At 40.1% G+C, this 25,821-nt stretch overlaps 1 protein-coding gene across 23 annotated transcripts in view; it reads right to left on the bottom strand.

The window, feature by feature from the left end:
• Positions 1–25,821, bottom strand: part of LOC137372281 (poly(rC)-binding protein 3) — a 228,188-nt gene that overhangs the window by 6,172 nt on the left and 196,195 nt on the right. For 10 of the 23 annotated variants that reach the window (XM_068036022.1, XM_068036019.1, XM_068036017.1 and 7 more), the window contains 4 exons: positions 22,438–22,479; positions 18,823–18,991; positions 10,459–10,511; positions 4,052–4,221 (listed from right to left, as the gene is read on the bottom strand). In XM_068036022.1, coding sequence (XP_067892123.1) covers positions 4,052–4,221; positions 10,459–10,511; positions 18,823–18,991; positions 22,438–22,479 — 434 coding nt within the window. Of the gene's footprint in view, positions 1–4,051; positions 4,222–10,458; positions 10,512–18,313; positions 18,393–18,822; positions 18,992–22,437; positions 22,480–25,821 lie in introns of all 23 variants that reach the window. The other 13 variants (XM_068036027.1, XM_068036030.1, XM_068036034.1 and 10 more) reach the window with 3 other exon arrangements.

Below are 25,821 nucleotides of genomic sequence, written 5' to 3'. Positions count from 1 at the left end.
TCCAAGATTCTATAGACTCTGGACAAGTTCCTACAGATTGGAGGGTAGCTAATGTAACCCCACTATTTAAAAAGGGAGGTAGAGACAAAGCAGGGAATTATAGACCAGTCAACCTGACGTCGGTAGTGGGGAAAATTCGAGAGTCCATTATCAAAGATTTTATAGCAGAGCACTTCGAGAACAGTGGTAGAATCGGACAGAGTCAGCATGGATTTACGAAAAGGAAATCATACTTGACAAATCTACTAGAACTCTTCGAGGATGTAACTAGTAGAGTTGATGAGGGGGAGCCAGTGGATGTGGTTTATTTGGACTTTGAGGCTTTCGACAAAGTCCCACATAAGAGATTAGCATGTAAAATTAAAGCGCATGGGACGGGGGGTAGTGTATTGCGATGGATAGAAAATTGGTTGGCAGACAGGAAACAAAGAGAAAGGATAAATGGGCCTTTTTCCGAATGGCAGGCAGTGACTAGCGGGGTACCGCAGGGATCGGTGCTAGGACCCCAGCTATTCACAATATACATTAATGATTTAGATGAGGGTACTAAATGTAATATCTCCAAATTTGCAGATGACACAAAACTGGGTGGGAGGGTGAGTTGTGAGGAAGATGCAGAGAGGCTTCAGGGTGATTTGGACAAGTTGAGTGAGTGGGCTAATGCATGGCAGATGCAGTATAATGTGGATAAATGTGAGGTTATCCACTTTGGTAGCAAAAACAAGAAGGCAGATTATCTGAATGGCTATAAACTCAGAGAGAGGAATATGCAGTGAGACCTGGGTGTTCTCGTACACCAGTTGCTGAAGGTGCGCATGCAGGTGCAACAGGCAGTAAAAAAGGCAAATGGTATGTTGGCCTTCATAGCGAGAGGATTCAAGTACAGGAGCAGGGATGTCTTGCTGCAATTATACAGGGCCTTGGTGAGGCCACACCTGGAATATTGTGTGCAGTTTTGGTCTCCTTATCTGAGGAAGGATGTTCTTGCTATAGAGGGAGTGCAGCGAAGGTTTACCAGACTGATTCCTGGGATGGCGGGACTAACGTATGAGGAGAGATCGAGTCGGCTAGGATTATATTCGCTGGAGTTCAGAAGAGTGAGTCGGGGGGGAATCTCATAGAAACCTATAAAATTCTAACAGGACTTGACCGGGTAGATGCAGGAAGGATGTTTCCAATGGTGGGGGAGTCCAGAACCAGGGGTCATAGTCTAAGGTTACGGGGTAAACCTTTCAGGATTAAGATGAGGAGAAATTTCTTCACCCAGAGAGTGGTGAGCCTGTGGAATTCACTACCACAGAAAGCAGTTGAGGCCAAAACATTGTATGTTTTCAAGAAGGAGTTAGATATAGCTCTTGGGTCTAAAGGGATCAAAGCGTATGGGGTGAAGGTGGGAACAGGCTACAGAGTTGGCCGATCAGCCATGATCATAATGAATGGCGGAGCAGGCTCAAAGGGTCGAATGGCCTACTCCTGCTCCTATTTTCTATGTTTTCTATCATCTTGGAAAGAGTTACCCACTCAGTCCCACACCCCTATCCTTCCCCCATACTGTTCCAAAAATTCTCTTTTTCCAACTATTTATCTGCTTGTTTTAAAAGCTTTTGTGGATCCTCCTTCCATAACTATTTATGGTAGGTGATTCCATGTTCCAACTACCCTCACAGAAAAACATTTCTTTTAACCTTTCCCTTTGTCCTTTTGGGAGTCATGTTAAATTTTTCCCATTTACTTCAGCATAATTTTGTCTATCAGATCTCTCCTTAACCTTTACTTTTCTGAAAAGCACCTGGTTTCTCTCATGTCTCATAACTGAAGTTTTAATGTTGATATCATCTTAGCGAATTCTCTTCGATACCTTTCCTGAATTAGGGCGTCCAATATGCTAACTGCAGCCTAGCCAATACTTGTGTAGGTTTACCACTGCCTCAGTGTTTGCACTCAATGCCCTATTTATAAAATGAAGGATCCCACAAGTTGCTTATGTATCATAAAAACACAGCTTTTTCAATTTGCCCTTCCCGTCTGCGTTTCCAAACCAATAGCTCTCTCTCTGCCCTTTTTAAAAGTTTTATCATTTAGTATTAATTTCTTCTCCTCAATCTTATTCCCAATATGAATCACCTCACATTTCTCCACAGTAAATGCCATCTGACATCGATTTACCTGATCTAATAACCTGATTATGCCCTCTTGCAAGTCATAGACAATCCTTTTCAGTGTTCCCAATTTTTGTATTGACTGCAAATGTTGACACTATGCCTCCGCATAGCCAAATCTGGAGCAATGGTCCCAACACTGACCCCAAAGACATTGTCGTCAACATCCTTCCATCTATGTGAGATGATGGACATGCAGCTAATCCACTGGTGACAGGATAGTTTCACAAGGAGCACTTTTGCTGAAGGCTGAACAGGCCAGAGAGGCAGGTTCTGCCACAAGTGCTGCATACGAGGTGGTTATCAGATGTCGTTGTGGGGTACTGTTTTCAGCATTGGCGCCTGTTGTCAAGCTGCTATAGCCACTGATTGCCATGGCGGAGCAGACCGGCCCACAGGTAACGTGCCCCAAGGACACCACTGATAATATCCCATGCATCCAAAAAACACTGATTAACAACTACTCTCTTTCAACCAAGTTTCTATTCCTGCTGCTACATTCACTGGTTTCACTGATTAAGCTTATGGCATTTTTCCTGAAGTGAGTGAATTATTTCAGCCTATAAAAGCTACAGTAGGCATTTGGTATTCTAACAATCTACAGCGATGGTAATATTGTAGAAAACTACATTTAATCCATGAATAGGTTCCAGCAAATAGAATTGATGGGCCATTAACTGTTTAATTCTATCATAGTAGATCAAACGTTTCTAAGCAGGGAATAAGGTCTGCTTCCAGAAACAGCTATGAAACAGTTCAGGAGGAGTTGAGTGGACAAAAATTACCCCATTACTTTATATTTCCTGGTAAATTTTGCCATGTTGGCATCGCTGCTCTCGTTGAGCACCTCTGGTTGGTTGATACATGGCCTATGCTGTTATGCTGCGCAGAATCTGTAAGTTTATGGTATCATCTGGCTAATGCTGAACAAAGTGTTTGATTTGCTTGCTGATGTTGGAAAGGAGATGTCTTTGGTAGATATAGGTTATGCTAATTCTCTCTAGTGGAAGATAACCTTTAATGCGCCATCTTTCTTTGCATCAACTCCTTGAATCCTGCATCAATAAGCTGTACAGCCGTACTGTATCTGCAATATCTCAGGTTAATAAAGCTTCTGTATGATATTGGCACTTCATTTTAACCTGCAAGTCGAGTGCTCCTGAAAAATCCCGCACTGCTACGGTACTAAATATTTGCACCATACAAGTATTTTGTTTGATACATGCGAGCAAAGATCATGCAAAGAGTAAAATTGCTTGCCCTTACAGCATCCCTTTTGTGCAAGTGATCCGATTAGACAGAATTCAGTGTCGCTACTTATGATAGATGAAGTCTTCAATTTTACCCGTGCAAAATTATTGAGTAGACGTAATTTCCTTGATCCAACTTCTCAATGAAATCAATCTTCAAGTTATGATACAACTGCTGTTATAGAACCATCAAGGGGTTGCCGCAACATCAGGCAATACCTGAACCTAACGAATTCATAATCACCTCTCTTCGTTCCCTGTGGTCCCAATTGCCTCTTGCCTACGTGATGTGGATTCCAATGTTCCTCCCATAAGATTGTGAAATATACAAGCAATTTCACTCAGGCAAATAAGGGGCACTGAGAGAAGTTGGAGGCATATTAAGGTGAAAGAAAAAAATGTCAATTGGGGAAGTGCCCTAAATATTGTGTATCTACAAACATGAGCTAGATATGCATAAATAATAGCAAGATATCAATTTACAGGGGTCTTACTCATGAATTGAGAGTAATATTTACCTTTATAATTGCATAACTTTTCCCCTTGTGTTCATGTGGTTCTGTAATCAACTGGATTGATGGCCTTCTCCACTACAACCACCTTCCCACCCCACCAAAACAATGCCAGGCTGAATTCTCTTACCTTGCATTAATGAGGTACTGTGCAAGGCTTATGTTGGCAGGGGATCCAGTAATAGTAATCTGGCGTTCCGTTGAGCCTTCTGCTGCATTAGCTATTTTAATCTGCGCCCCAGACATTTGTCTGATCTCATTGATTTTGCTGCCTTGTCTGCCGATTATACATCCTATCAGCTGGAAAGAAATTTGGAAAAAAAATTAAGTCAAAAAAACTAACCAACTCGTAAAGAGTGCAATGATGAATACAGGCTGTTGAAGCTGCATGAATGGGAACAGGTAGAAATAAAGGCATTTCAGCCCATTTAAACTTTCTTTGCTGCTTATATTCATGCTAAGGACTTCACTGGCCATTTGCCTCCTTCTTGGCAGCCAATCTCAAGTCTCTCTTGGGATATTTGACAATATGTCCAGTTCATCTTTAAATGCTCCAACTAAGTCCCTGTTCACCATGTTCAGTGGCAGGATGTTCCAAAAATTAATTTCAAAATATTAAGTAATTATCCTTAAATTGCATTGAGTTTGCTTTTAAAACAAAGCTTTCGGAAAAGCAGGTGATGAAAACATCTGGTTGCTTAAGCTGAGAAGGTGGGCAATAACTATGTTCATAACCTTGGATGATTTAAAGCACTTGTTAATGAGTAAATTTAGGTGGAAAGTTATCAGATGGCTTTTTGACAAGAGTCAAACCTGCTGGAAGCAGTAAAGGAGCTGTAGATTCCCCTAGTAATGTGCTGTTTGATGAAATTACACAGAAGCAGCCAGCCAGAGCTAAACTCCGATAAATCACCTATTCAATGACGTGATTTGAAGCATCTAAACATCTGCAAAATAAGCAAACTCTACTGACCAATTTTGATTCTGTAAATGCTCTCAGTACAGTGCTATGTACTGGCCAAGAGGGTGTAGGAAAATGGCGCACTGAAACTGAACACCAAAGTCCGAGTGTTTCAAGCCTGTGTCCTCAGTACCTTGCTCTACGGCAACGAGGCCTGGACAAAGTATGTCAGCCAAGAGCGACGTCTCAACTCATTCCATCTTCGCTACCTCCGGGGAATCCTTGGCATCAGGTGGCAGGACCGTATCTCCAACGCAGAAGTCCTCGAGGTGGCCAACATCCCCAGCATATACACCCTACTGAGCCAGCTGCGCTTGAGATGGCTTGGCCATGTGAGACGCATGGAAGATGGCAGGATCCCCAAGGACGCATTGTACAACGAGCTTGTCACTGGTATCAGACCCACCGGCCGTCCATGTCTCCGCTTTAAAGATGTCTGCAAACATGAAATGAAGTCCCGTGCCATTGACCACAAGTCGTGGGAGTCAGTTACCAGTGATCGCCAGAGCTGGCGGACAGCCATAAAGGCGGGGCTAAAGAGGGGCGCGTCAAAAAGACTTAGCAGTTGGCAGGAAAAAAGACAGAAGTGCAAGCAGAGCGCCAACTGTGTAACAGCCCCGACAACCAATTTTATCTGCAGCGCCTGTGGAAGTCTGTCACTCTAGAATTGGCCTTTATAGCCACTCCAGGTGCTGCTCCACAAACTACTGACCACCTCTAGGCGCTTACCCATTGTCTCCCGAGACAAGGAGGCCAAAGCAGAAGACTTGGCATATGAAAAATCTAAACAATGCTCAATTAAAAAGAACCTTTTTTTTTTACAATTTTAACAAGATTCGTAATTTACATTTGCTGTGCAGATATCATTTGACTTCTGTACACAAATGCAAATAATGGTTAATGTCACTTCAGAGGCATTCAATGCAGGAGCGTTAATCAGTAGTTAAAAAAATGATATTCAATGGGAGTAAATTAATTCTAGATGCTGTATGGATACTCATGGAAATGCAGCTAAAAACGCATGAAATGCAGCTATAACTCCAGAAACTTTTTTACCCAGACAGTGATGCGAATGTGGAACTCGCCCCTAAATGTGAATAACAGATGCATTTAAGAGTAAGCTAGATTAAGTACATGAGGGAAAAGGATTAGAAGGGTATGCTGTTGGGATTTGATAAACATGGGCATAGACCAGTTGGGGCGAATGGCCTGTTTCTGTGCTGTAAATTCTACATAATTTGTCATTCTATGCATCTTTGTACAAAGATATACCACATAGAAAATGGACCTATATTGTGTTACAGATGCACACTATTAAATCTTGTCACGCTTTATAAATAAGGTTCCAAGCAAAGACATTATGGTGCCTTCAACACAATCAGCAGTTAATTATGTCCTGGTTATATTTGTGTGCACTGAGCTTTAGTGTATTTTGGGGTAAGTACACAATCTGTGGTTCTAATAGTTTTGTCAATCAAGCTTTGTTCTTACAATTCTGCCCACCTCCAACGGCTGAAAAAAGTCTTATTTTCCTGGTTAGTGGTGTCAGCAAAGTGTGCAATTGAAGAATGTATTTAAAACCCCGTGGGCTGAATAAATTGTCACATCACAAAGTGGTTTGCTGATGTTATGCAGAAGACAATGAAAGGTAAGCCATTACTAGTGTCAGAATGCTAGTAATGCACCAGATTTGTGTAAGAGTGGTCAATGTTAATCTGGCAAGTTGATAGAAGCAATTTCAAATTCTGTCAAGCTGTGGTTCCCACTTGTATGGGGGTAATATTCATATACTGTCTTATCGGCATGTTAGAGTAGCAAAAAATCATTAAAACTTTCAAATGCAGTTGAATGCTAAAATGGAAAGCTAAGGCACTGGAGAGATAAACTTCAATGGGATAAACTGGATGAGAGCAGCTCCATGAGCATCGTGAGTCTTCCACTACCTATCCGAGTATCTGATCTTAATGTGAGCCTTAATGGTGAGCAATGGTATGCTATTTGATCATGGGGCATCAGTCAACCCCACAAGCAATTAATATCATGGTAAGTAAACTAGCCATTGGAGCCATGTGTTAGTAATAAGCTTGTAATTAGCAATATGGTCAAAGAAGTGAATACTCTCCATCTCCAGTGCAGTTTGCCCTGCTCGCAAATGTTTGATCATCTCCAGATCAAGAGCATATTTTTGCTGTAATCTTTACATTTAAAATGGGGGGTGGGAGGGAGACGTTTAAAATGGGAAATGGGGAATGAAGGAAGGAATGATAAGACGACAAAATGCATAGTACTTAACTTAAAAAAATTACAGCAACTATGTGGTACAATGTCTAAGAAACAATTTTTTAAAGCCAAGATAAAAATGGTAGTTTACTTGGTGCTTACAATTATTCAAAGTATTAAAATAACCCATATTTTTGCCAAATCCTCAAAATGCAACTGTGATAATTGTCACAAATGGATGAAAACCAACTGTAAATTATAGTATTTTTGTGCACTGGGGTGTTATTGTCATCTGCCATTATACACAGCAAGTTTAAGTTGATTTACTTGCGTTCAATTTGTTTAAAATGGGGGGGGGGGGGGGAAAAAGAAAGATCACTTCACCAACAGGAGGTGGGACAGCTACTTGAAGGGGTCTGGTCACATGATCTAGAAGCCACTCTTTTTAGCCTGTCTGGTTTTGTAACAGTTTCACTTAAGAGAACAGTTCATACAAAAAAAAACAGCTGCCTTGAAGCTGCATCTCCAGGGCCTGCCTGCGAGGAGGAAGGAAGCCAGTCTACAAAGCAGCAAGAAAGTCTCTCTGCTCTCTGCCAGTTTCACTCTAGTTGAAAAGGGTGAAATCAGAAAGTAAGTTGCCTTAGCTTATCTCCAAAAGCGCATGAGAAGAAAGTTTGAGAGAAAAGATTTCCATTTACTCCTACTCCACTTGGCATTTCCAGTCAGTTAATTCCAGCTTTGGACTTTATGTTAGTTAAAAAACAGACTCTAGTTTCAACTGGAACCCCCGTCAGTTTGTAATTAAGCTATTTTTCTACTTTGTAAATGTCCTTGCCCTTTTGATGCCTTTACCTTTTCTTGTATGTTTGTCAGTGTGTGTTGCAAAGTTAACCCCCTCCCGAGTTTAAGAGTGTGTGTTAATAAATCCTACTTATTTTAACTTTAAGAACAGTGTTGTTACAGTCCTTTAAAAGACAGGGTTCACAAACTGAGGGAGCAAAGAAAAACACCATCAGGATGTTCTTTCTTTTTTACAAAAAGGGAAAAATTTAAATCAATCAGCTTACGGACAGGTTGTTGAAAATATAGAGAAATTTGTTTTCAAAGTTAACTGTTCGTAACACAATGAAGTGCTGTGCAAAATCAGTTTTATACAATATCTGAAATTCTAGACACGGTCATGAAAATAAGTCACACATGCAACAGTTTCCCTAATTTATTTAACCTTCATTGCACAAAATTTGTATTGTACAACCACTCAATGGGGCTTTGTGGAATGCACAGCCTATTTGTCACTCATGCAATAAATTCAGTTTACCTTCCTGATGCTTGAGCAGAATAATCAAAGATGCAGAATAAACTTCTTTATCACTATTTTAATACAGAAAGTCAGCACATCAAAGTGAAGATTTTAATTTACTGGGATGAGGGAAGGAATGGTTAATGATATTTAACACAAACTATATCAAACCATTTGATTCCATAGCAATTAATACAATTTACTGTGATTTAAATACTTCCCATCAGATGAATGGGTTTGCTTTAAGCAAACAGGGCATGTATATTAAGAGATGCAGATTCCACATTCAGAATTTTTTTCAATCATTTTGTAACTACTCAAATTCTTAGATTGCTGGCTTAACATCTGTTGGGGCACAAGAATTGTTGGAATTAAATTCCCTTTCCGTGCTCTGCTGCATACACCTTGGAGACCGCTGCACTCCAATTCTAGCCTAATGTGCATCCCCGATTTTTACTGCCTTCAGCTACCTAGGCCCTAAGCTCTGGAATTCCCTCCCTAAACCGCTCCACCTCTCACTCTACTCCTTTAAGATGCTCCTTAAAACCTATCTCTTTGACCAAGCGTTGGGTTGCCTGTCCTAATATCTCATGTGGCTTTACTTCAAATATTGTTTGCCAACACTCCTCTGGAGTGCCTTGGGACCTTTTTAAGCACGTTAAAGGTGCTATATAAATGGTATTAAGTATACTGATGATCGGTATAACCAGTCTGCAGTGGAAATGTGCATCACCTGATTACATTTCAACACTATTTAACACAGTGGAAACATCACCTGTGCTCTTCCATGAATTCTGACTGACCTTGCAAATTTACAATTTGGAGACTCTCAGCTGTAGGAAGTTACACAGCTGAGATTCAGTTGATTCAAACTTTGTTTTTGCAATTTCATACAACAGATGCTGATAAAATATTTTAAGTGGATTAACAACTGCAATTGTGCATTATTCTCAATAACGCACAAATCTGTTCACATGCAATAATCCTGTTCATATTTCCAGATGACAGCTTAAGTTGACTGAATATAATTGCAGTTTTCTTTTCAGTTTTTTATTCATGCATTCTCTTCGGGGTCATAATGAATACGTATCTTTTTCAGTTTTGCAGCATGCTCTAAAATGTTATCCTCCGACATGTAGCATGGATTGTTTTTAATTCGTTCGAAATAGATTGAATAAGCTTTCTCATTACATAAACAAAATTTGCTTTTAAGACCACACCAAGTCTTATATGTGAAGACTGATACAATCTTCAAAATTATCATTAACATATTGTTTGCCTTTGCTCCGTGACCTTTTGGTCAGCTATGTGGCCTGGTCCAATCTGCACCTTCTCCTTTGTTATCTCTTGCCCCACCCCCACCTCACTTGTTTATAATCTGTGACTTTTCTAATATTTGTCAGTTCCGAAGAAGGGTCACTGACCCGAAACGTTAACTCTGCTTCTCTTTCCACAGATGCTGCCAGACCTGCTGAGTGATTCCAGCATTTCTTGTTTTTGTTTCAGATTTCCAGCATCCGCAGTATTTTGGTTTTACTTAAAAAATATCGATTGATGCACATGGCATTTCAAACTTTAAAAAAATTAAAAAGTTAAATTGTAATTTAGGAAGAGCATGTGGGGCAGGTTAAATATAAGATGTGATCATAGGCTAAATCTAAAACCTAGACTTATTCTAAAATATGTTTGAGAGAATAAAACATAAACCTAAACATCCTCCTCTTATCTTCCTTCACCTGTCTGATATGTTCTCAGATTTGGCCAGTTTGTCAGAGACAGGGTACTATAGGGAAACTTTGTGCTTGCCCCAGAGAACAGAGGTAAAATCAGCAGTATATCACTTCTGGTCACTCCTCTGCATCTCTTAGAAGCCAGCTTCTGACTGGCATTTGCAGAAACCCTGCAGCAGGTCACAGAGTATATACAGGAGGGGAAAGAAAGAGGGAGAAACCAAAACAGTGTTCGAGGGGTCAAAATAGTTGAGATCAGCATCAAAACAATGCTGTTATAATCAGGAGCTTCAAAATTGTGTCTTTACTGAAAGGAAGTTACTTACATCATTGGGAATGGTGAGCTCATGAGTACTGGCCGGGGGATTGGCATCCAAACCTATGAAAAAATGAGGAACAAATGATTCGCAATGGACTACAGGTGTGGGATATCAACAATGCCATCCTCTTGCCGTGCACACATGAATTAGAGGCTCAGTTCCACACAGCCAGCTTTGTTCCTCATCTCTCTCTCTCACACACACAGTCAAATTGATCTTTGATCAGTTTCTCTTGCTACATGCAAACCTGACTCACATTTCATGATTTTCACAAAAGTATCTTTAAATTGACTTTGGAGTGGATGTGGGATGTTTACTGGATTTATATAATAGAAAAGAAACAGCATGAACAGGTAGATTTGAGCTTCACTTTGCCAGTATGAAGTGGTTTTAAGCTACATCGTGAGTAAATATGTCAAATGTGTACACAGGCAAATAGAAGTTATTTGATTTCAGTTCATAGTTGCACTTCGTGGATCTTGTATAAAACAGATGGTAAAATGAATTGCAAATAAACATGTAGTCTGAAATTGCTTCAGATCTTTATAACTTGAAATTATCCCCTAAAAATTTATACCATGTGCACAATGTACTACTTAATTTTAATGCAGAAAAATATATGGCACGTGTATCCTGCGGAGACCAATAAACAATGCGTTTCAGATCAGAGATGCAGAATTGCAGAAGAATTTTGAAGTTACAATACAGGATTTGCAGATTAATTCTGAACTTAATCTGTTTAGATTTTAAACTGATCTGCTCCCTCCATTTATTTTGAGATATTCTGTAAATGTCCTTTTTGGATTTTAGATGGGCCAATTGATGACACACTTCCACCTTCAAACAGGTATGATGGGGTGGGAGTGGATAAGTGGAGGGACAAAATGGCTCTTTACGATCACTTTCAATGCAATCTTTGGTTGATGTGAAGGCTTCTATGTGCAAGAATGGTCCTTTCACTCATATCCTACTCTTTCAAAGATCGAGCACTTGGCTACTTTGAAATGTTACATCTAACAGCCTTGTCAAGAGTTGCTGAAAAAGCAGGGCTTCAGTATCCTTTCAAAGCCAGCAATTGAAATGCGCAGCACTGGAGACCAGTCCACACATCTTGTATATTAAAAACATTTCTAACTTGTGATTTGTTTGATAGGTCTTGTGACAGAGAAGCAAATCCTTCAAATTATAAAACCCCTATAATATGCTTTCATGTAAAACTGTAGTGAGTCCAGTTGCTGGGATTTTTAAAAAATGGAAGTCCTGGTACTGTTTCTGTTAAGATTTATTTATTGATTGATTGAGATACAGCACTGAAACAGGCCCTTCGGCCCACCGAGTCTGTGCCGACCATCAACCACCCATCCTACACTAATCCCATATTCCTACCACATCCCCACATTCCCCTACCACCTACCTATACTAGGGACAATGACCAATTTACCTATCAACCTGCAAGTCTTTGGCTGTGGGAGGAAACCAGAGCACCCGGCGAAAACCCACGCAGACACAGGGAGAACTTGCAAATTCCGCACAGGCAGTACCCAGAATCGAACCTGGGTTGCTGGAGCTGTGAGGCTGTGGTGCTAACCACTGCAAAACCCTTCTGGCGCGAGTCTCCAACTAAAGCAAAAAAAAAATCTACTATCTAGAGTACAGGCGTTAGCTTCAAAGTTAGATTCTTCTGAATTCCATGGGGCTTATATCCAAAACTCATTTTAGGGACGTTAAAATTGGACTCCAAGAGAGTCAAAAAAACGCTGTTTTGGTTTCAGAATACTGTATAACATATTAAAGAATATTGGAAGTAATAGCTTTGTCATGCAGCCCCCCCACCTGCCAAGAATGAGGCACATTAATTTCACCACATGAACATTGATTTTTAAACTGTTACTGGAGTAAAGGAAGAACTTGTTTTTTTTTAAAAAAACACCAGACCCTTGACTGGAGGGACATTTGCATAGTAACAGACAATACTTGTAAAAGGACATAGGGGCCACTCCCTGCTCCAATTTAATCCACAAAGGTGCCACAACAAAGGTTATTACAAAAAATAAAAGCTCATGGTTAGGGGATGACATACTGGCATTGATAGAAGATTGGCTAGTTAACAGGAAAGAGAGAGTAGGCATAAATGGGTCATTTTCTGGTTGGCAAGATGTAACGAGTAATGTGCCACAGGGATCTGTGCTGGGGCCTCAACATTTTACAATTTATATAAATTACTTAAATGAAGAGACTGAAGGTATGGTTGCTAAATTTGCTGATAACATAAAGATAGGCAGGAAAGTAGGTTGCGAAGAGGACGTAAGGAGGCTACAAAGGGACATAGATAGGTTAAGTGAGTGGGCAAAAATCTGGCAGATGGAGTATAATGTGGGAAAATGCGAAGTTGTCCATTTTGGCAGGAAGAGAAACAAAGAAGCATATTATCTAAACGGTGAGAGATTGCAGAGCTCTGAGATGCAGAGGGATCTGGGTGACCTAGTGCATGAATCATGAAAGGTTAGTATGCAGGTACAGCACGTAATTAGGAAAGCTAATAGAATGTTATCGTTTATCGTGAGGGGAATTGAATACAAAAGTAGGAAGGTTATGCTTCAGCTATACAGGGCATTGGCGAGACCACATCTGAGGTAGTGTGTACAATATTGGACTCCTTATTTAAGGAAGGATGTAAATGCGTTGGAAGCAGTTCAAAGAAGGTTTACTAGATGGATACCTGGAATGGACGGGCTGTCTTATGTGGAAAGATTGGACAGGCTAGACTTGTATCCGCTCGAATTTAGAAGAGTAAGAGGCAACTTGATTGAAACATACAAGATCCTGAGGGGTCTTGACAGGGTGGATGTGGAAAGGATGTTTCCCCTTGTGGAAGAATCTAGAACCAGGGGGTCACTGTTTAAAAATAAGGGGGACGCCCATTTAAGGCAGAGATGAGGAAAAGGCAGTGGAAGCAGAGTCTTTGAATATTTTTAAGGCAGAGGTAGATAGATTCTTGATAAGCAAGGGGGGTGAAAGGTTATCGGGGGTAGGTGGTAATGTGGAGAAATCAGTTCAGCCATGAACTTATTGAATGGCGGAACAGGCTCAAGGGGTTGAGTGGCTTACTCCTGCTCCTAATTTGAAAGCTCATACTTTTGATTACCAGACGTTGAAGGTGGAGAAGCTAGCATTCCAGGTTGACTGCTAAGATGCTCCCAATACACAGAAGAGACCTGGTTAAACCAGTCAGTCTCATGACCACCTACTGGCCAACTAGGGGAGTTTTAAATTGGAGAAACAGTGTTTGAAGACAGAAAGCTCTTTTTTCCTGGACTAACATCTCTCTCCTGTCTGCTCTCAGCTCCTTCTTGCCAACTTCAGAATCCATTAAACCCCGAGAGAGAAAAGTCTCCAACAGTGAACAAGGTTTAAGAAGAATACTGGGTCCTAACGAAAAGCAAGATTTACCCACAAGCAAAGACTACAGTGAGCTCGAAGCACAGTAACAAAAACCCCTCTTCTGAGATTGCTTCAAACCTCTCCACTATTTTTCTTCTGCTCTTTTCTGTCTCTATTTGCAGGTAGGTATCGCATATGCATGCTAGCATGGGGCGTGGTGTTTATTCGTAGGCGTTAACCGAATTAGAGTTTAAGTTTTAATAAGTTTAAAGAAGAAAAGTGAAATTTAAGAAAGTCTGTTTGTGTTCATTTCTTTGCCTTATAATTGGAAAGCGGTGAACAAGGATTCACTAAGGGGGAGCTATAAACAGTGTGTTTAAAAATTAAATCCTGTTCCACTAAGACCAGGTGAAGGCTGAAAGATACCCCTCGACACCTTTCTCACCTGGTCGCAATACCTTGCTCTTCTATTTTATCTAACTTGCTTTGGAATATATCTTTCTCAAAAAGCAATTAGTTGTTGGGTTGAAGTACATGTTGACCTTTGTGGTGTTTTTCAATTGATATGAGTGATCAGGTATCTGTGGCAGAAATTCTTTATTTCCAGTAAAAATGTAAATTACTAGCCTTCAGGTCTGCTACTTTCCATTTGCTGATGTATAAGTTTTGGCTTATGAGAGATAGAGGTCTGCTTGAGGAAGATGCCTTTTGTAAGCACAAGCAAAGCATGCCCAAATGTTGAGTTGCATTATTTCCCGATGCATTCTAGTTAATTAAAATAGAACAGTTCAAGTTGTTTTACTTTTAATTTTGAACTATGCAGATTTTTACCTAAATACATCATAGCTAAGGCAGTTATTCAGTAACAGACAGGATTTGTGAACAATTATGAGCAGGACTAATTATCTCAAGTGCTATAAAGTGCAGTCAATATTTATCTAGCTTATATAAGAACACAAGAAACGGGAGCACGACTAAATCCTTTGGCCCCTCAATCCTGTTCCACCAATTGATCTGATTGTGGCATCAACTCCACTTTCCTGCCTGCCCCCCCATAAGACTCAACTCACTTGTAGATCAAAAATCTGTCCAACTCAGCCTTGAACATATTCAATAACCCAGCCACCACTGCTCTCTGGGATAAAGAATTCCAAAGATTAACAATCCTCAGAGAGGAAATTTCTCTTCATCTCCATCTTAAATGGGAGACTCCTTATTTTGAAACTGTGCCCCCGGGCACTAGGTTTCCACATGAGGAAAAACATCCTCTTAGAATCTACCCTGTAAAACCCCCTCAGAATCTTATGTGCTTCAATATCACCTCTCATTCTTCTAAACTCCAATGAGTATAGGTCCAACCTGCTCAACATTTCCGCATAAGACAGCCCCTGAATCTCAGGAATTAACCAAGTAAACCTTCTCTGAACTGCCTCGATTCAAGTCCATACCTCCTTAAATAAGGAAACCAAAACTGCATGCAGTAGTCTAGGTGTAGTCTCATCAACGCCCTGTACAGTTGTAAAAAGACATTCCTACTTTTATACATATTCCCCTTCCAATAAAGGTCAACATTCTATTTGCCTTCCTAATAACTTGCTGTACCTGCATGCTAACTTTTTGCGATTCATGATATAGGAAACCCAGGTCCCTCAGTACTGCAGCAATCTGCAGTCTCTCTCCATTTAGATATTATGCTTTTCCATTCTTCCTACCAAAGTGGATAACCTCACATTTTGCCACATTATACTCCATCTGCCAATTTTTTTCCCACTCACTTAACCTATCTATATCCTTTTGCAGACTGTGTCCTCCTCACAAACTGCTTTCCCACCAATCTTTGTGTTGTCAGCAAATTTGGCGACAATACACTCAGCCCCCTCATCCAAGTTATTAATATAGATTGTAAATAGCCCCAGCACTGATCCTGTGGCACCCTATTAGTTACAGTTTGCCAACGTGAAAATGACCCATTTATCCTGACTCTGGGCTGAATTTTTAAAGCATGCCTATCTTCAAAAGAGGTGCGGAGCACATGCGAGATGTAAATGAGCTGCCGCGTACATGGAGGGGGTGGAACGCCCACCCCCGATTACGTAGAGGGGGCGGCTGCTCCATCCCAGGCAACAGCGTCTGGCGCCTCCATGCAGGTGCCATTTTTAAACAGCTTCAAGTCCTTCAGTTACATTTAAATTTTTAATGCGACAGGTTTTCCAATAAATTAGAATAAAATTTTATTCAAACTTCCAACCCCCTCTCCCACCGCTCATTTATTATTTGTCCTCTCCTCCCAAAAAAGTAAATTTTCAATCATGACTTTCCCCACTGAACTTTCTTTCCTTTAACCTTCAACCCCTTCCCACCATCTCCTCAACCAATCGCATCCATTTTTGCCGCTCTCCCCACCGCCCTGAAAAATTCACTCCTCCCCCTCCCCATCAGATCTCCCAAGGCGCGGGAGTTCCAGCCACTGGCCAGAATATCGGTGTGGGATGGCCGTCGGGATAAGCTAAGTGTTTATGCATTCATTATAATTGATTTAAATTCAGGCTCCAGTGGCGGGGAGGCCGCCCTGAGACCTCGCCGCTGCCGGTAAAATGGGGCAGTGCCTTCCCAGCCTCAGGACCCATGGCGGCCTCTCCCGGAAGTATTTTCTGACCCCCACCCGCCCCACACCGATGTTAGGGGGCTGGTAAAATTCAGTTCTCTATCCATGCGACTATATTAAGCACTTTTTAAAAATTTATTCTTAAATGGGATGTGGGTGTCATCCATTGTTGCCCATCCCCAATTGCCCTTGACAACTGAGCGGCTTGCTAGGCCATTTCAGAGGGCAGTTAAGAGTCAACCACATTGCTGTGGGTCTGGAGTCACATATAGGCCAGACCAGTTAAGGACAGCAGATTTTCTTCCCTAAAGGACATTTGTGAACCAGATGGGTTATTATGACAATCGGTGATTGTTTCATGGCACCAATAATGAGTCTAGCTTTCAGTTCCAGATTTATTAATTAATTGAATTTAATTTCCACCAGGTGCCATGGGCTCTTCTCTTGTGTATTAAGGAGGCAGCTCATCACCACCTTCTCAAGAGCAATTAGGGATGGGCAATAAATGCCTGGCCAGTGATGCCCACATCCCATGAATGAATAAAAAAAACTTTATGTGCCACCTTATTGATTGCCTTTTGGAAAGGTATCATGACATCTACTATTAGTTAGTGTATTCAGAGTAATCCATTATATGATTACCAGAAACCATATAGCCTTTAAAGGGACGTGGATAAATATTTGACAAAGAAACATGTACAAGCGTATGGGAAAAGGGACTAAGTGGATAACTCTTTCAGACAACGGGCACAGGTCCAACTGATCGAATGGACTTCTCCTGTACTGTAAAATTCCATTGATAAATCAAGATCTAATTATTAGATTAAGACATGAAACAAAAAGATGCAATGCATGTAATCTTATGTAAAATAGGACTGAATTACAAACTGAAGACTCCTGTACGATAGTTTTCAGGTTGCACTAATGGCAGCTTCTCCCTTTGGGGACTGGAGTATGAAACCAGAACGGGTAGAAGTGAAGGTGATGTCTTCTTGCTGATGATCATTATGATTGCTGTTTTCATTACGTTTCTATAGTGTGTGTTTACCAGTTGTAATATTTTAAACCTCCATTAGAATTGTACATAAAATGGAAAATCTCATTCTGGGAAATTTCCATACTGAGCAAAGATCCTGGCTGCCAATGTACAATCAAATCAGCTGTCGTGTCTTTTCACTGTATTGCCATACTGCAAAGCTTTTCAAGCATCATTCTTGTTTTGGGAACACCCAGCTAAATATGCAGGACTCCAAGTCATTCTTCGGTTTTATTTGGCTACTCGTGCACCTGCAGAACTGTATTAATACATCGGACATATAGAATTTGCGAAAATCATTTGAAATGTGTGCAGGTGCTTTGCTACAGGTTAGAAATTACCTTCAGGACACATACAGTTGTGAAGTGACCAATTTTTGTTTGTAAATTCAGAAATTAAGCCCATTGCTGAAGAGATAAAGCACTTTCCTATATTTTAAATTACTTCTTCAAACATAGAACAGACATATTTTCTGCTATTTGGTGCAATTTTATATGTAATATGGAACTATTTTAACATTCATTTAATAGTCAGTCATTCACCCTACTGAGGCTAAAAGACATTGTCGGATTAATAATTCAAACTTAAAATATTGTGAGAAACTGATCCACATCCAAACTACACATTCACTTCCTTTCACAACCAAAAGCAAATTATCAATAGAAGAATGGTAGAAATGAATTCAGCTTTATCTTACAAGTTCGCTAGTTAAGAAATTTTAGATTAAACCTTGAAGCACTGAATATACATCCATTCCAATTTGTTTTAAAACTACAAGAGAGTAGAGAAAAACAGAGGTGCCAAGAAAAGGAGCTGAATAGGGCACTGTGGGTACGTACCAGGGAAACCAGGGGTGGTCTGCCCAAGGGGAGTAAAGGGGGTATGCTGCATAGCCAACTGATGAAGCTTGGTCAACTGCTGGGGGGGTAGGAGGGGAAATTAGAACTAACTGATTACTGTACAATAACACAAACACTACTCTTAGAAACAAAGAAAAATAAAGGCAGTAAACAATGAACCATGCAGCAACATGGCAAACACTTAATTTGATGGAAAATAAGATTTCTTTTTAAATTGTAAATTTTCTGTGTCCCACCCTTTTTTAATGTCTCTCAATATCAAAAGGATCGGGTCAGGAAGATTGGAACAAGCAACTAGGAATTTCTCCTGGCAAACAAGAGGAAGCAAAGGCTCACCCTCAGCTCTGTAAGCCAACCAGAAAGTTGCTGAGGTCTTTCTGAAAGTAGATGTCGGCAAGCCAGGCTTCATCTGGTGCCCTATCTGAGAGCTACCGATACCTGCATGACAAGAGACAGGAGAGTCAGCCTCTGTTGGGACTCAAACATACCCCAGTTTCCTGATTCTTCATTACAGTTTTTTATTTCCATTTTTCCTCTCAAGGACTCTGGTCTCCATACAGGTTCCTTCAGCTGGGAGGTTGGGTGAGTAAGCTGCGGACTTCTCCACAACGTCGATGCCAGCGCTGCTTTGTACTCAGCCGACAAGAGGCACGCATCCTGTGGAGCAAGACGGCCAGTGTCAGAGTTGAGATGCTCCAATAGCATGAGACATCCTGCCTTGCTGTCTGACTGAGAACAGAAGGAACTCACTGCAAGTGTGGCTGGAAGATTAGAGCATCCGATATTGCTGGCATCGAACAAACTCATCACAAGTGTAGCTGCAAGATTGGAGTTTTAAGCAGCACTGTAACTCACACCCACGATGTAAGAAGCGTTTTAACCACTCGAATCGGGACAGGTTTATTTTTCCATGCAGCACTAAACTTTCAGGACCTAACTGCATGGTTAGAAGTGTTTTAAGACCACCCATCAACAAACAACAGTGCAGCTAGCACAGTAACATTTTATGTTACCAACAGAGTACCCAGAAGAGAAAGGAATGGAATGGATACTGAAAATCTATCAACTGAACCAGCAGAGGAACCAGCAGTGGTTCCTGATCTCCCCCACTTCCTAAACTATGATAATATTTATTTGTAATAGGTTCAAGATGCTTACTAGATCTTGTGACACCTAGAGGATTGGATGTCTGAAATCTCACTTACGCCTCATTGTGCCGAAAACATTCAATATGGGGGGTGGGTGTTGGGTAAAGAGAAGAATTACAAGCCAGTATTCCAATTAAGCAAGATTATTAGAAAGTAATCTGAAGTACTATGTCACACTGACTCATTTTAGCACTAGTTTCATCTGCACACAAATTTCAAGGCCTTGTAGAATTTCAGATGTCTCACCAGTTTAATTTAGAGAAACATATATGTTAATTTCACAATAATTCAGAGAGTGTCTAAGTAACAGCCATCAGTAGAAGTGGCAAGTAGTAAGTGGTGCTGTAAGATCTCTATCAGGTCATGCGATTTGCAGGGAGCTATCAGCAAAAAAAAAACTCAAATTGATGAGGGGCTTGTGAATACTTAGAAGATCTGCACAGTTTTCTTCACGTACTAGAAGTGGGCTTTTATTTACCTTAGAACTGAAAAATCCAAGCTAACAGACCGAAACACCCGACAATAGACTGGAAAATCACAAAGGCATTAACAGCCACTTAAAAAATTACTGGAGTTGGGTGCTTCACACATTCAATTTAACATGGAAGTTTGCGATTTCTGCATCCTTTCTAAGAAATGTTTTTGTTGTTTGAGATGTTGCAACAATTCTTCATTCAGCTGGAGTGACAGAAACAGAAGAATAGGCTTAGTCTCTGTCACTATCCACACATGCTCAGAACTGCAGGTGGATGAAAAGGCAGGAATTCCATGCAATAAGATGCAGAATAGTAATCTTCACAGGGCAGCACAAATGCTACCCTTCTGCTTGAATCAAATATTTTTAAATTGGCAAGCTGTAGGTAGTATTGAACAATTCTACCGACAATGCCAATTAATGATCACATTTTAAAAAAATTCCTGGCATCTCATTTATAATAGTGTGATTTTATTTGCAGTGCAGTTTCAGAGAATTCCTTTTGATGGCACTCCTGTCCTTGCAACACTAACAGTTCTCATCATCACGTACTTTGCACAGCCCTCTTGAGCAGTGCACAAGCTGATTACAGAGAACCAACATAGGTTTGTAATGGTTCTTACAAACTTAACTGATTTTATGAGGAAGTAAATGATAGTAGACAAAGGAATGTCAATTGATGTGGTTTATCCGAACTTCTAGCAAGCTTTCAGTAAGGTTCCACAGAAGGGACTGTTTGTTAAAATTAAAGTTCATGGAATTGAAGGCAAACTATTGACCTGGTTAGATGATTAGTTGGGTGGAAGACGACAGCAGGGATAATGGCTAGCCACTCGAGTTGGAAGGAAACTACTGGTGTTGCACAAGGTTCTGTGCTGGAGCTTCAACTATTCATTATATTTATTATTGACCACATTGGAAAGTCATATATCCAAGTGTGCCAATAACACAAAAATTTGTAAGTAGTGTACGTGGGAGCATAAAATTACAGAGATATATAGATAGATTAAGCGAGCAGGCAAAACTGTGGCAGATAGACTTCAACAGGAATTTCAGGGGAGTGAGAGGTCATCCATTTTGGATACATGAGTATGGTGAAAAGCTCAGAATAATGGAGGTCCAAAGCAATTAAGGGATTCATGTGCACAAATCACTAAAATGTAGTAATCAGATGCAAAAAAGTCAAAAAGGCTACGGGAATTTAGCCTTTATAACTAGAGGGCCACATTATAAGGGGAGGAAGCTTTGCTACAACTATACAAAGCTCTGATTAGACTACATCTGCAGTGCTATGTACAGTTTTGGGCACCACACCTTAGAAAGAATATACTGGTTTGGGAAGGACTGCTGTGCAGATTCACCAGGGCACCAAGGATTAGATTATGAGGACAGATTACATAAACTAGTCTTGTAATCTCTGAAATATGGAAGGTTAAGCGGTGATTTGATTGAGAATTTTAGGATTTTAACAGGAATCATAGGGTGGATAGAAACTTTTCCTGCTAGTGGAGGAGTCTAAGACAAGCGAACATACCCTTAAAATCAGAGCCAGGACATTCAGGAGAAAAGCCAGGAAACATTGATGCAAAGGATGGTAGAAGTGTGGAACTCTCACAAAACGCAGCAGATGCTAGCTCAATTCATATTTTTTGGTAGACAAGGGTATAATGGCTTATGGGGACAATGCAGATCAGCCATGGTCTAATTGAATGATGGAAAAGGCTCGATAGGCTGAATGGTCTACTCCTGCTGCTATGTCTACACTTTTCCTGATAATTTCAATACAGAAGTTCATCTTCTGCAGGTGTATTATTATTCTGTCCCAAATTCAGTTTTGTCCTGGAAAGTAAATACTTAAAGCTACGACATTTGAACCACACTCCCTCTTTGGTATTGAGCATAGTTGACCAGAATTTGGATATTTAATAGTACTGTGGTACAAGGCTGAATCATAATATGGTATTACATCCTTATAAAAAAAATCTAGTTCATGTTTATTTTATGCAGGATTGGTTTACTTTTTGTTGTGGCCAGCTGCAGTGTCACAGTGGACAGCAATGGAGGCTCTACTCTCATTTGAGTCCATGACGAGGCTAAAAGCGATATTGATATTTATTTTACTGGCAGATACAGAACAATGTAGCTGCAATTGGAATTCTTTCCAATGGAAAATGGCGACAACTCTGTTTAGAAACATTCTTTATCGCCAAGGGTGTGGAACAATAACCATAGATTATCAGGAGTCACTTTAAGAGTGAGGCACTTATTTTCCATCAAATACTCTTGTAAACATTACTACAATATAACAAAGTGGTCAGTTAAAAACAGTTACTAGAGATCAGTAATACATAGGCAACTATACAAGTGAAATCTTAATAGAACATTTCATTAATATTCATTAATAGTAGTAATTTACATAATCATGCATTTTATTTTTCATTTGAAGTCATGACTAGGTTAGAAAAGGGGGGAAAACTCACATCTGGGTGTGGAATGGCATACTGTCCCTGAATTGTATAGGCCTGTAAAAGTGAAATAAAAAAAAGGAAAATCTTCTTCAGAAGTTCCACATCTGAGAAATTATCCACAATTAGCATCACTGCAAGCACCTGACCTGTGTCTAAAATCCTCTAATCTGAAATGCATGATGTCTCAGCAAAGGTTTTCACCAATAAATTCAAAGGAGAAAAGCATGCAAAAACCATTTTACTTTTGATAGGAATTGTGAGCTGGAAAGAAACAAAATACAGGATGAAGTAACATTAGCAGACATAGTTAATTATGCAGTACCCATTTTAATTTAGAAAACACAATTTTCTGTAGTAGCTATAAGCACAGATCATATCAGAGAGTGAACTGTTAAAGGCATTAGCCATTTGGATACTGGTGTTCCAGTTCAAACCTTAACACCAAAGTACTGCACATTACTGAGCTGTGTCTTGCAAACATCCATTCATCCGAGAGAAAGGACTCCCTTGTTAGTTTATGCCACAAATTTTCTGCAAAGCTGGCTTTGTACGACTATATTATTTGATAATGTAAAGATATATATATTCGAAAGACTGTCCATGTCACAGACTATTTATTTGCTATGTTTGTATTAATTTTAGTGCATTTAACACATCAGGGGTGAGGTGTGGGTTGCTATTTACAACTGTTATATTTTTATTTAATTGAAAAATAAAGTATGAAAATCACTTTATAGACATTTGTGCAGTAAATGAAACAGCAGCTCTTGTGCAAAGTTGCTACAACCATGGTGTTGCAGAACTTTCAGGGAAGGGTGCTCCAAGAATAAGAGTCTGGGCTAAAACACAATAATTAGGTGACAATTTATTAGCAGTAAAACGTGATCCCGTAAATCTTGGAAAAGAGTGAAATGAATGACAATGGAGTAAAAAACTTTGGATGCTCATTGGGAGCGATGTGGTACTCGCATTCAAATATGGCGCCGTAACAAAAAAAAAAGTCATTTACAGCACAGGGGGCCATGCCAGCCCTCCACAGACCTATGCAGTCAAATAATAGTCATATGTAATTGTTTTCCTATGTCAGTGATCAAGCCTTTTTATGTTATATAGGCCAACAATGCTGAGGGACTGTAAATTGCTCCTGCACACTGTATGAATAAGGATATTGAAAGCAGAGTAATGCTCAAGAAGCATTTGCATATAAACTCTGCTGCTTTAGCATATAGAATTACAATGGCACAGGAGGCAGCCATTTGGTGCATTGAGTCCATGCCAGTTCTCTGTGAAGCAATCCAGTCAGTCACATTCCCTGCTCTTATCCCCGTAGCCCTGCATGTTTATTTCCCTCAAGTGCCATCCAATTTCCTTTTGAAATCATTCGTCTTCACTTCCACCACCCTCGTATGCAGTGAGTTCCAGGTTATCACTCACTGTGTAAAAAAGTTCTTCCTCTCATCCTCCATGTATCTATTGCCCAAAACCTTAAATCTGTGTCCCCTAGTCCTGGTACTGTCAGCTAACGGGAATAGCTTTCCTTTGTCTACCACGTCTAAACCTGTCATAATCTTGTACAACTATCAAGTCTCCCCTCCATCTCCTTTGCTCCAAGGAGCACAAACCCAGATTCTCCAACCTAACCTTGTAGCTAAAATCCCTCATCCCTGGAACTATGATGGTAAATCTCATCTGCACCCTCTCAAGGACCCTCACATCCTTCCTGAAGTGTGGTGACAAGAACTAGATGCAATACTCTTGAGGCCTAACCAGAGCTTTATAAAGATTCAGCATAACTTGCTTTTGTACTCAATACCCCTATTTATGAAATCCAAAATCCCTTATGCTTTGCTAATTACTCTCTCAATATGTACTGCCACCTTCAAAGATCTATGCACATGAATCCTCAGGTCCCTTTGTACCTGCATTCTCTCTTTAGAACTGTGCCATTAAGTCTATATTGCCTCTCCCTATCCTTCTGCTAAAATGCGTCACCTCACACTTCTCTGTATTAAATTAAGTTTACTACTTCTCTGCCTATTCTGCTAGTCTATTTACTATTGCAGCCGATTGGAGGTGTGGCAAACAGTGAGGATGATACCAAAGTTGTAGCTGTTATTGCAATAATCTTTCTTGAAATTTTCAATACTTTTTGGAAGGCATGCATTATGTAGGTGAAAGTGTCTGCACCACACCTTACACTATTGGCCCTGATGCAGCACCATTGCGTTCTGCTACTTTCACTATCCTATATTCACTTGCACATAATTTAATAATCTCATGTAATATTTTAGAAAATCAAACATTGCATCCATCATATAATGAATGAATGATCGCTACACTTACCTTGTGGATGTACTGTTTTGACCGTCATCTTAGGAAGAAAGGTAGGGGCTTTACACGGTCAGATACAGTTCTGACTAAAGACTATTGCAGTTCAGCTGGCGGTCTCAGTTCAAATTGATTGTGCTCTCTCACATTCCCTTCACTCATCTCATTTGAGCAACTAACTATCCAGCTCCCTCTTCAATTAGCTGACACTGCTACCCTTGGCATTATGTTTCAAACAGTGACCACAGAAATCTAAACTAACTGTCCAACTTGCCTCTTCTGATGAGTGTGCGCACTCTGGTTATGGAATTTGTGTCCATGTCAATGTATTAATGTTCAGTTTACTTATAGCCTTTAAACAAAGATCTGTGCACATATAATAGATGACAAAAGTAAATCGGAAGAGTAAAATAATTAAGCTTGAAAACAAAGACTGTGAAATTACACAATAAGCAGGAAACACAAGAGCACAGAATATTCCTGTAGTCAACCTAGTACAAAAATGCCTTAACTGAAGGATCTGAAACATGATTTACTGTGAACAGCAATCTTCAATTTGGCTATAATTACTTGTGTTAGGTTAACACACAAATATACTGTTATAATACAAATATATCATGGACTGGAATATTAGGGTGCCATTCTAACACCTATTTTTCAGAGGTGTGCCTGGCCATCATTTCCCACACTCTGTACTACACATCTTGAGATTTTTTTCTTGTGCAGACATCATGATGTTGGCATCACATGCCTTGGGTAAATGACACTGAAACAACCTTTTTTTGTGTTAGACCACACTGTTGCTGTACTTTTCAGCAAGAGTTTACTCAAGTAAATCTTGCTTCTTACACAAAATGACTTTTCAAAGAATTATCTGTAGTTTGTTACTGCCTTAAATATAATTGGTATTGTCCTTTTTAGCTGTAAAAACTCTCTTGTCTGCCTCCCCATTCTTCTCTAGGATATGCCACATCTTCCCCAGCTGCAACAAACTGGGGAAGAACTACTCTTAGGCCTCTACCTACATAGCTCCAATAGCAGTGGATAGATGCGTAAAAGTAGCTCTTC

This window comes from Heterodontus francisci, chromosome 7 (genome assembly GCF_036365525.1).
Source record: "Heterodontus francisci isolate sHetFra1 chromosome 7, sHetFra1.hap1, whole genome shotgun sequence".
Taxonomy (NCBI): Eukaryota; Metazoa; Chordata; class Chondrichthyes; order Heterodontiformes; family Heterodontidae; genus Heterodontus; species Heterodontus francisci.
Note: the sequence above shows the minus strand (reverse complement) of the source record. Positions and strands in the feature narration are given on the sequence as shown.